This window comes from Loxodonta africana, chromosome 1 (genome assembly GCF_030014295.1).
Source record: "Loxodonta africana isolate mLoxAfr1 chromosome 1, mLoxAfr1.hap2, whole genome shotgun sequence".
Classification (NCBI taxonomy): Eukaryota; Metazoa; Chordata; class Mammalia; order Proboscidea; family Elephantidae; genus Loxodonta; species Loxodonta africana.
The window spans coordinates 94,151,914-94,164,130 of NC_087342.1; the positions used below are offsets into that span (position 1 = coordinate 94,151,914).

General features: G+C 43.1%; 1 protein-coding gene across 2 annotated transcripts; it reads right to left on the minus strand.

Annotated features, from left to right (window-relative positions):
* Positions 1 to 987: 987 nt before the first annotated feature.
* On the minus strand, positions 988 to 6,040 carry LOC100672091 (HLA class II histocompatibility antigen, DO alpha chain). 2 transcript variants are annotated; one of them, XM_023540187.2, is made up of 5 exons: positions 5,900 to 6,040; positions 4,412 to 4,660; positions 3,687 to 3,968; positions 3,455 to 3,590; positions 988 to 3,005 (listed from the first exon to the last, which is right to left on the minus strand). In XM_023540187.2, the coding sequence occupies exons 1-5, from the start codon at positions 5,979 to 5,981 to the stop codon at positions 2,990 to 2,992; spliced, it is 765 nt and encodes a 254-aa protein (XP_023395955.1). In that variant the 5' UTR covers positions 5,982 to 6,040; the 3' UTR covers positions 988 to 2,989. The 2 variants fall into 2 exon arrangements, with proteins under 2 accessions (XP_023395955.1, XP_003421114.1); XM_003421066.3 differs by lacking the exon at positions 988 to 3,005 and having other exon boundaries at positions 3,023 to 3,590.
* Between the last annotated feature and the right edge of the window lie 6,177 nt (positions 6,041 to 12,217).

Genomic DNA, 12,217 nt, shown 5'->3' on the forward strand with positions numbered 1-12,217 from the left:
TATGCAAAGCATAAAAATGTTTGTTATCATATGCTCTGTTACTCTGGAAACTAAAAGAGAATTTGCTATACTAAAATAAGATAGGAGACCACAAAAGGGTGATTACTGAATACAAAAATAGAAGATTCAACACAGAGGACAGGTAAATCCTAACAAAGATGATGAAAGGTGATCCCAGGATGACAGCTGTGTCACTGAGGGCAACTAGTTAAGACTGGAACAGACAGAAGATTTTATCTAAGATGATAAACTTGATAGACTATCTGATGTATCTGATTGTACTGACTACCTTAAGACTAGGAAAAAAATTGTGAGATGGAGGACAGATACATAAATCTAAAAGATTCAGAATTGTTCCTAGAAGGTCTAGTGACTTCTAGGTAATATATGTATAATTGAAAAAGTACACTTCTTGTCAAAAGAAGACACTTTTAATGACTTTACTAAACCTTATGGCAGAGATCAGAGGAACATCCTTCCAAAGATGCAGCTAGTTGACTTTAAGCAGAAGATGAGTAGAAATCAGGGCATAATGGGAACAGACGTATCTTGTAGTGTCTTCCAAGAATGAACCCATTCCTCTTTCTCTGAGAACAACCTAACCCCCTCATCTCAGAGTGGGTGCTCATCAGCCATGTTTGTGTCGTCGATCTTGTCCCCTTGGTCACAGTACATTGGATTTGGGGGGAGACCTGTCCCAAGTTTGGCCAGTCATATTTATTTTTCTCAAGAATTTAAAATTGTGGTCAGGAAACACTAGTCTCAGTTTCTGTGGGTGGCTACAGCTGAGGAGATATAAACTCAGGAGTTGCAGGATGGACATTAACTAAAAAAGAGAGTCCACAGAGACAGAATGTGACCAATGTACAGAAGGATCTAGAAAAAGATCACATGGCCCAGAGAGAAAGAAAGAGTGCAAAAGGGGCTGGTCCAATTTCTGTTGGTTTTCAGTTCCAGATTCTGCACCCTGTGGGACCTGGCTAGTGCCCATCCTTGGATTCTTCTTCTTTTTTTTTTTTGTTATTGTACTTTAGATGAAGGTTTACAGAAAAAACTAGCTTCTTATTAAACAATTAGTACACATATTGTTTTGTGACATTGATTACCAACCCTACAACATGTCAACACCCTCTCCTTCTCAACCTTGGGTTCCCTGTTACCAGCTTTCCTGTCCCCTCCTACTTTCTAGTCCTTGCCCCTCAGCTGGTGTGCGCCTTTAGTCTCATTTTGTTTTATGAGCCTGTCTAATCTTTGGATGGAGGGTGAACCTCAGGAGTGACTTCATCACTGAGCTAAAAGGGTGTCCAGGGGCCATACTCTTGGAGTTTCTTCAGTCTCTGTCAGGCCAGTAAGTCTGGTCTTTTTTTGTGAGTTAGAATTTTGTCCTACATTTCTCCAGCTCTGTCTGGGACCCTGTATTGTGTTCCCTGTCAGAGCAGTCAGTGGTGGTAGCTGGGCACCATTTAGTTGTGCTGGACTCAGTCTGGTGGAGGCTGTGGTAGTTGGCTCACCCTTGGATTCTATGCACTACACCTTATTGTAAATACATTTGCCTGTGTTTATTTTAAGCGGGTTTTTCATACTTGTAACCAAACACTTGACTAAGAATGATCCTTTCATCAGAGTCTTCTTCTGGTCAATGATTTCTCCCAACTTATTCTCTCTTGGGAAGTCCATCATTTTTGGTTTCTTTCTTTTCCAGGTCTTTGAACCCCCACTTGTATCTTATCCAACTTTTATGGCCTAGAAGATCAAAGTTCTTCAGAAAGCTCAGATCTCAGGGACCCTCCCTCCAATGACCTCCAGTAGCACCAAACTATGTCAGTAGGTCCCAGTTACCAGACATAGCCTAGTTTCAGGCTGGCTGCATCAGAACCATCTAAAGAGATTGTTAAAAGTTACAGATTCCATGTCATTACCATCTATTCCACCCCCAAGATTCTAATTCAGTAGGTCTGGGTTCGTGTCTGTACTTTTAAATGCTCCCAAATGATTCTGGTGTGGAATCATTGTGTACCACTCATTTGCTGCTTTGCATAAACTACCTTATCTGATTACTTGTCTCTTTGTGTGTTTCTGTGTGTTTTTAATTTGCTCAGAGTAAATTAAAATCTTTCAGACCACATATTTAGAGAGAGTTCCGGTGGATCTGTCTTTAGAGCTCCCTTTTAGCAGACATCCTGTAGATCTATTCTGTTCCTCTCCTGCCTAATGTGATTGTCCCCCAGAGGGAAGTAGCCATTTATCTAAGCCTTAGACCTCTCTTTGCTATGCACAGGACTCTAGAGAATGTAGAAAAAGGAGATGACATTATAAATCAAGGCTGGACACGAATAGCCTCTTCACAGAGAATAAATCTGGAGAGGAGTGGAATCCCTGTGAACCTTTCCTCTCCCAGGGCCCTTCAGAGCTGTCGTTGGTTGAGGGTGTTACAATGAACAGGACGCTCTGCATCCATTTTAGGTCAGATTGGAATTCAAGAGACAAATTTCATGAAGTCTGTGTGAAATGGCCCAGTCACAAGTAACACACAAAGAGCCTGAGCGATGAGTGAAATAGGGCCAAACACAGCTGGACTGGCCTGAGGGTGACTGCCAATCCCCAGTACCAGTCGGTCACCGACAATGGTCATCATTTGGAGTCCCCTCTCCCAGGCCTGAACATCCCTCACACCATGGGAGAATTGGCCAAGACCCAGTAAGAAAGATACAGTACAAACACCATTAAAGAATTTACTGCTGCTAGTCAGAGCTTTGGGTACACAAGAAAGTGCGTGTGAATGTCAGGGGTAGAAAGTGGAGGTGGTTGGTGCCCCACAAATTTCTGCCAGGAGCACTGGGGCCAAAAAGCAGGGGGCATATAGGATGAAGTTTGGCCCCATTAGAAGCCAGTAAGGAGAGGATGTTCTTAGTAAACTATGACACTGAGCGTGCAAGGTCTGTCAGAAGCCTGCGAGGAATCCGTAGGGTGTATCCCCAATCTGCTTCTCTTAGAAGGGCCGTTGCCTAAAGTAGCAAAGACCATATGACCAATATTGTTCAAGCTCCTGATTTGGGCCCCTATCTCTGAGTGCCCCACCTCCCCGTAAACCGCACTTCCTCGCCACCCCTCTCTGCTCTATTTCCTGTCCACTACTTCTCTAAAAAAGGTAATGCAAATGGTTTGTTCTTGGTTACTAACTTAAAGGTTGGAGGTTTGAACCCAGCCAGCAGCACCATGGAAGGAAGGTCTAGCAACCTGCTTCCATAAAGATTACAACCAAGAGAACCCTATGAAGCAGTTCTACTCTGTAACCCATGGGTTTGCCATGAGTGGGAATCAACTCAATGGCAATAGATACTTGTCTATATCACCCTTTCCTAGCCTCTTCTCTCCGTAGAATCTCTGATTCTTCACCCTTATCCTGTTCAGACCCTCTACTTTCCTCCATTAAGACTCCCGGGGCCCTCTGCACCTGGGGGTGCTGGACAAGCACGTGCCACTGATGATGAAGATGGTGCCCACGAGGAAGCCCACTAGGCCGATGGCCAGACCCAGGGCACAGATGAAGGTCTCTGTGGTGTCTGGTAGCGGGGTAGGTGTGTAGGGCTCTGTGAGAGAGAGAAAGAGTCGGGGTATGGCAAAGGGATTCTAGAGAAAAGGAAGCATGCATCTGAGGAAGATGGGCTGGGGAGGGGTCTCCATACCCCAGTGCTTGAGGAGCGGCTCCTCTAGGCCCCAGTGCTCCACTTTGCAGTCATAGACATCTTCGGCTGAGGGCACGAAGGTTAAGTAGTAGAACTTTCGGAATAAATGGTCAGGCTGGGAATAGAAGCTGGTCTGGGCCACACCCTTGGTGATTTTCTGACCATTATGCAGCCAGGTGATGTTGATGACAGGGGGGAAGATGTTGTCCACAATGCAGATGAGGACGTTGGGCTGGCCCAGCTCCACTCTGTACTTGGGGAGCACGGTCACCTTTGGAGGCACTAGGAAGAATAAGGCCCTGAATCTCAAAGGCTCATCCCTTACAGCCCAGGCCTCACAAGGGCTGGGATTGAGGGACACCTCCTCCTATTTAGCCATTTGCAGGCAGGGGATGCTCTGGGGGTAGGGATGGTAACTGCTAGGGCAAGAGGGAAGGAAAACAGAGGGAGAAGATGCTGAGAGGACAGTGGGGACTCCAGGGCTGCTATGTCTAACAGGTCCCTGGTGGGAGTCTCGGTGAGTATGGTCATTCCTCATGAAGGAAGAGGGTGCTGAAGGGGTCTGAGAAGATCTAGAGACCCCTGGGAAAGAAACAGGCTGAGGACAACAGTCATGGATTCTGAAAGAGTGGTGTGTCAGAGAAGGGATGGAGGCTATGAGGTAGGATGCAGCTCCTCTGGGCCACTCCTGGCTGACTGGGTGGGGTAGAGGAGGAACCAGTTACCGCTTGTGGCTCTGGTGCGATTGGAGCGTTCCACCAAGGCGTCCAGATGGGCTTTGATCAGAGCGATGCTGGCCAGCCCACCCTGCGGGTCAAAGCGGGCAAAGTTGCCAAACTCAGGCAGACGCCACACAGCCTCCTTTGTCTTCAGGTCCACAGAGAAGAGTTGTTCCCCATCAAATTCATGGGTGAACTGACCCGAGGCATCGTAAGACTGGTAGAAGGCTGGTCCATAGGAGCCCATGTGGTCAGCTATATTGGGAAAGTTCAGGGTCAGGGAGAGAGAAGAAAACATATTGAACATATTGGTTGTATCTATCATCCTTACAAGGCAATATGTTCAGTGTCTGAGCCTGTGCCCACCCTGGGTTCTGTGTGGGACAGAGCCCTATTCTGACACTGAGCTGGCCCTTGGAGTGCAGAAGGGCTGCTGGGAGATGGAAGAGAGAGGAGGAAGGGAGGGGAGTCGGCACACACTCAACACACTGTGTGCCACACAGAGGACAGGTCTAGTCTGGTATACCAGAGGTTGGGAAGAGGAGAGGCTGCCTAAAACCATACTTGGGATTCCCAAAGTTAACTCTTGGCTATGACCATCCGCTCTAGCTGTGTTATTGGGTCCTGCATGTGAGATGGTGGGTGTAGAGGTGGGAACAGGAGAAAATGATCAAGGACAGGAGCCTAAGTTGAGCTTTGGGGACAGAAATGCAGTATAGGTGAGTGTGGAGAAATGGGTAATGACTGGCAGGAGCAAGGATTAAGAATTAAGATTGTGACACAGAGACCAAGGGGATAGAAAAAGGTAGCTCGAGGTATTGCAAAGTGCACTAAACAGGGAGTGAGAAACTCAGGGTTCATGTCCTCATTCTTCCATCTCAGTGGTTATAACAGAACATGTTTCTTCCCATCACTGAGGCTTGGTTTTCTGGAAATTAAGAGTCAGGTTTTGATTGGTAAGATTCCTTTGGAATTTTATGAAATTATTTGTTCGACAGTCATTGAGGGACTACCAGTGCCCAGCACTATGCCAGTCCCCAAAGAAAGATGAACAAGCTGTGGACCCTGAGCACAAGGAACTCTCCGCTAGAGTAGGACAAAATTTCATAATCAGCTAACTATGACGTTGTGATAAACACTGCAGTAGATCTGGACTTGAAAGGATACACTTTAAGCCAGGAAGTGGTAGAGAAATTGGGATCTGGGTAGCAGAAGGGCGGAGGTTTGGGCCTCAGAAAGGAGGAAGCAATAGGGAGGAAGCTGAACTTGAACAAAGCCTGAAGGAGATGCTGGCATGGCTGGACTGAGCAGCACCTATATGTTAGATCCAGAACAGATATGCTAGAGGTGACAGGGATTCGGGGATCACTTGGTGAAGGAAGTTGCCTATAAACCAGAGAGAGAAAGAGGAACAATTCATCCTCTATACTGTCTCCCTCGTGTGACCCAACTCCCTAAACCTCTCCTCTTTACCCAACCACCCTCAGCACTCACCTTGGATGGCCTCTGCTTCCTGAGTGCTCAGGAGAGTCACCAAGATGTGGAGTCCCAGGGCTAGCACCCCACTGAGTACCATTGCCCTCTGGTGCTATAACCAAAGAAGTCTCGGTCTGTGTGGGGGTAAAGGAACAGGCAGAGGTAAAGAGGAAGAAAACATATTCTAGAATAGGGGGAGACCCCTGCTATATTTAACCAATCAGAGAAATTCTCTAAGACAATGTATCTGTTGCTGGGTAAAGAAGTAGAGTAAAGAGGTTGAGTGAGAAGATGGAAGAATTCACTGAGCCTTTGTGGACCAGGGAGGCCTGATACACTGGAGAATCAAAAGGAAGTTTCTGTTTGGGGGGATGGGGGGAGGGGGACTTAGACCAACTGTTGCTACATCCTCCAAGAAGGGACCTCTGAGGGGAGAAAAGACAATCAGAGCACTGCACAGCTGAGCAAGAACTCGTAGCCTGTCTATCTTGATCCCTGATGCAGGGAACTCTGCTTTACCTATACATTTTTGCAGACAAATTTGGAGTTAAAAACAATGAAATAAATTTCACTAAAAAACTTTAAAAAGGAAATATTGGATACACAGTAGAGTAAAAACCCTTTAAACCTTTAAATCACTTTCAAAAACATGATTTTATTTTATGTGAAAAAGATATGTAGTTGTTGGAGATGTTTAGTCTAAAGAAGAGATGTAAGGAGCTCTAATGAACTGTTCTGAGGAGGGCAGGGTACTGGGCAATCTCCACTCGTCCCTCCAGATCCATGGTGTGCCCCCACACTGCCCTGTGCCTGTAGGCTGACCCGTGGGACTGCATCACCCTGGCCTTCTGGCTTCTGGTTGGGCTCTGCTAATGCCAGGCACCTGCAGAATTTAGTCAAATATAAAGTGAACTCTCCATCCAGGTAAAGAGAGGTTTAACCAAATATCAGAAGGCCATTTGTTGAAGATCATAAATGATTTTCAACCTAGAAGGAATCTATGAAATCATCCAAACGTGGCTACGGGTGAGAATCACCTGGGGAGTTTGTTAAAAACAGTTTCCTGGGTCCCATCCTGACCTAATGAATTAGGTTAAATTTCCCAGGAGTGGGGCCAGGGAACCTGTGTTTTTAGCATGCTCCCTAGGTAATTCTTGGGCAGCCAACGGTGGACTGCCTTCTGGCAAAAACCACTCTGGTGCTCCGTCCTCAGTGAAATATGCTATGTGGAAATACCTGAGTGGATCAGAGCACTGGCTTTAAATCAACCAAATTAACAGCTAGAATGGATTTGGGTGGCACAACTTATGGGGAGCGTTAACCTTAGTTGTTTCCATTCCCCAGTGTCTGGACTAATGCCCAGCAGATAGTGGGTGCTCAGTAGATGTTTGTGTGAATGCCTCTCTTCACTGCTTCTGTCCTGCACTGGTTAGGTGCCTCACAGACCTTTCCTTTGGCTCTTTTCTTCAAGTGAGGTGGAGGTTGTAGCCATGAGACAATGGAATACTAGATTGGTAAATCATGGAGAGTTCATGGTAAAGAATGTTGCTTCTTAGTTTAGAAAAAATTTGGTACTGGATGTTTCTTATTGAAAAATGTTTTTGTTGTTAGTTGCTGTCAAATTGATTCTGACTCGTGGTGACCCCATGTGTGCAGAGTAGAACTGCTCCATAGAGCTTTCAATGGCTGTGATCTTTCAGAAGCAGATGACCAGGCCTATCTTCCAAAGCACCTTTGGGTAGGTTGGAATTGCCAACTTTTTGGCTAGTTGAGCGCTTAACCATTTGTGCCACCCAGGGACTCCATATTTCAAAATACATGAGCATTTAAAAAATGTGTCTGTTTTGTTATTAACTTCTAATTTAATTGCATTATAATCTGAGAACCTTGTCCATATGATACAACTTCTTTGAAATTAATTGAGACTTGCTTTCTGGCTTGGAATGTGATCAATCTTTTGTAAACATTTTACATGTGTTCTACTTGTTGGGTGCAGAATTTGATAAATGTTAATTAGATCAAGTGTGTTGATTTGCTCATCCTAACCTATCATTCCTTATTTTTGGACTGGCCTATAAATAACTGAGTGGTATATTTAAATCTCCCACTATAATTCTAGGTTTTTCAATATGTTTCTACTTTTTAAATCAATTTTTGCCCACTATCCCTGGTGGCATGGTGGGTGAGTGCTATGGCTGCTAACCAAAAAAGGTTGGGAGTTCGAATCCACCAGGCACTCCTTGGAAACTCTATGGGGCAGTTCTACTCTGTCCTATAGGGTCACTATGTGTCGGAATCAACTCAATGGTAATGAGTTTTGTTTTGGTTTATTCCACTGCTGTTGAGTGGATGCTGACTCATAGAGACCCTGCAGGACAGGGTAGAACTGCCCCATAGGGTTTCTAAGGCCCTAAATCTTTACAGAAGCAGACTGCCACATCTTTCTCTCCCCATGGTAGCTGTTGGGTTCGAACTTCTGACCTTTTGGTTAGCAGCTGAGCACTTAACCACTGCACCACCAGGGCTCCTTGCCCACTATCTGTCTAGCTATTAAGCTTTTTGGAACGATTATAAACCCTTTCCAAACCCGTTGCTGTCGAGTTGATTCCAACTCATAGTGACCCTACAGGACAGAGTAGAACTGCCCCCATAGGAGTTCCAAGGCTGTAATCTTTATGGAAGCAGTCTGCCACATCTTTCTCCCGCAGAGCGGCTGGTGGGTTTGAACTTTCAGTTAATGGCTGAGAGCCACAAAGGCTCCTAGAATGATTATAGTCTTCGTGAATTGAACCTTTTCCCAGTTTGTACTGATAGTCTGTATTCCTAATAATGCTTTCTACCTTAAAGTCATGTTTTGTTTTAATAATAATACAGCTACACTAGCTTTCTTTTGGTTAGAATTTGTTTGGTATATTTTGTTTCTATCCTTTTGCTTTTACTCTTTCTGTGTTCTTACGCTTTGGGCATTACTCATAAATGTCATAAAGATAGATTTTTGTTTTGATTCAATATGACAACCTCTGTCTTCTAAATGGTGGTTCAATCCAGACATTAGTCAAAAGTGAGAAAACTTGCTTCTTCAACAGAGAAACACTGATGTTTCAGTGGTTTAACAAAATACAGGTTTATTTCTCAGCCAGGTGCGATTCAAGGCAGATTTAGCACTCTCCTGTAGCTCTTCTTCAAAAAGTGCCTCATGAACCCAGGCTAGCTTCAATTCATCTTGCATCTACACTATCAAAAAGCACTTCACTTCCAGCTTTGTAGACAGGATTTATGGCCTGGAAAAGGCACGCCTGTTCTTCAGGGATTTGGACCAGCAGCCACATGCCGTCTCTGCTCACATTCCATTGGCAAGAATTAGACACGACCCCACCTAGGTGCATGAGGGCTGGAAAATTGTAGTTTAGCTGTGTGTTTAGGAAAATGTAATGGTTTGGTGAGCACGCAGCACTCTCTTTGCCCCATCCCAATTATATTTATTGTGATTATTGTTAGACTTCTTTTTAACACCTTATTTATTTCAATATTTCTGTTTTTATGTTTCCTTTGTAGTCTTTCTCGTCTTCATAAATGCATTACTTATACCTTCCCTATCGTCCCTTAACAAGATGAGAACTTTAGCATGCTCTCAAATCCACTGATAATACTTTCTTTTTCTTTCACCAAGTTGTTTGATCAACCTTACTTCCTATACATTTTTGGCATCTTCTGGATTTTTTTTTTTCTCTTTTTTGAGTACTTCCTCCAAATATATGTTAATTGTGGGTATTTCTGTGGCAAACCTTCTGAAGCTTTGTATGCTTGAGAATATTTTTATTTTACTATTACTTTTGAATAAAGTTTAGCTGTGTATTAAATTCTCAGTTCAAACATTTTTTCCCCCTTTAATAGTTTAAAGAAATCATCGCAATGTCATTTTGCATCTAATGTTGCAGTTAGGAAATCTGATGTCAGTCTTATTCTCTGGAACCTTTTTGTATTTTCTCATTATCTTTGGTATTTTTGAATTTTCCTATATTGTGTTTTTTTTATATATATATATGTTTTCTTTGTGTCTAAAGTAAGTTTTTTCTTCTCTCTCCCTGTGGGGCATTATAGGGGCTCTCCAACTTTTAATTCAGGGAATTTATTTCTTTTATTTATTTAATTGTTTTCTCCTTTCTTTTTTTTAATTTTTCCCTCTTTATGGAACTTCAATTATCCATATTTGGACACTTCTATCTTCCATCTTTGTTGACCTTGCTTTTGTATTTTCAATTTCTTTCCATCTTTTTTCCTGAGAGAGTTCTTCGATATAGTCTTCCAATGTACTAATTTGTTTTTCAGTTGTATCTCCCCCACCCTCCCCCACTATGCATCCCATGAATGTGGTTTTTATTTTGCCAATTATACTTTTTCTCACCTGGAACTTCTATGTAGTTATTTTAGTAATTTCCTATTTTTTCACATTGTAATAGCTTCTCTTACTTCTTTTAATGTGTTTTTTTACATTTTTTTTCTTTTTAAGGACACATATGGTCCTGTTTGTGGTTTTTCTTTTGAGGGAGTTACACTCCCTGAAGGTCTTACTGTTTTGGCCCATTTGTGTCAACTCCATGAGTTTAAAGAGAAGGAATTGCAGGAGCCCTAGGATAAACATGAACCACAGCTACTACCTTTTCTTATTTCCCCTTCAAGTTATTTTTTTATTATTGTAAAAATATAGCTAACAAAACATTTGCCAATTCAACATCTTTGATGTGTACAATTCAGTGACATCAATGAAATAAATCGTGTTGTAAATTACTACCCTTTTGGTATCACCTCACCAAACAACACTTCAGGTCAGGACTTCACCTTCAAAACCTCACAGATAAGGAGCATTGGGAGGAACCAATCTTCTTCGATCTTAATCAGCCAGCCCTGAGGTTGGTAGATGGAGTGACGGAAGACTGAATGAGTAAGGCAGTTAGTTCCCACTGATTGTCCTCATCTCCTCCCCACTCCAGCAGAAAATTTGGCCTTGATTTTCTCCCTTGCCCTCAACAGCTGCACCAGCAATTGTACTCTTGCCACCACTTTTTTTTTTTTCCAGCATGATGCAGGCAATGATCAAATCCACTGCCGTCGAGTCGATTCCGACTCATAGTGACCCTATAGGACAGAGTAGAACTGTCCCATAGAGTTTCCAAGGAGCGCCTGGTGGATTTGAACTGCCAGCCTCTTGGTTAGCAGCTGTAGCACTTAACCACTACCCACCAAGGTTTCCCCTAGGCAATGATTGTTCAAGGCTAAAAAACTGGGAAAAGGCAAGAACAGATTTCTCTAATGATTCTTGTCACAGTGACAGCCAGCAGCCCAGCCCATACTAGTTCAAAACACCTTTCATTCTCACAAGGAATTCCTCATTATTTTCCCTCTGTAGTTCCTTTAAGGTTGATATTTAGAAGTGGGAACCAATAATACAAGCTAATTCATCCTGGCAGGAAGCCTTTCCATTATTTTCTTGTCAAATGTGTATTTAAACTACATCCCCTCCTAGAGAGAAAAGTCTTATGAAAGAAAGGATAATAGTTTGTTTAATCTGTGTTATACAATTTCCCCTCTCCCTTTGAATGCTATCATAGTGTTATGGATTGAATTGTGTCCCCAAAAGATGTGTATCAGTTTGGCTAGGCCATGATTCCCAGTTTTGTGTGACTGTCCATCTTTTTGTCATCTGATGTGATTTTCATATGTGTTGTAAATCTTACCTCCCTAATGTTAATGAGGTAGGATTAGCGGCAGTTATGTTAATGAGGCAGGACTCAATCTGTAAAACTGGATTGTGTCTTAAATCAATCTCTTCTGAGATATCAAAGAAAGAAGTGAGCAGAGAGACATGGGGACCTCATATCACCAAAAAAGAAACACTGGGAGCATAGCACATCCTTTGGACTTGGGGTCCCTGTGCTGGGAAGCTCCTTGACTGGGAAAAACTGATGACAAGGACCTTCCCCCCAGAGCTGACAGAGAGAGAAAGCCTTCCCCTGGAACTAGCTCCCTGAATTTGGACTTCTAGCCTCCTGGACTGTGAGAGTAAATTTCTCTTTGTTAAGGTTATCCACTTGTGGTATTTCTGTTATAGCAGCGCTAGAGGACTAAGACACATAGTAGTAAATAAATGCTCGTCAAATAAACAAATAAATAATAACAAATAAAAGTAAATAAACTGAGTTCCAGTGGTTCTAGGGAGTAACATTCTAATACTGGGAACAAATACCAGGAACAATGCAAATCAATAAGAAGTTGTGTGTCTACCTTTTGGAAATGACACAAATTCAATTACTCCAAATTGTTTAAAACACTGATTGT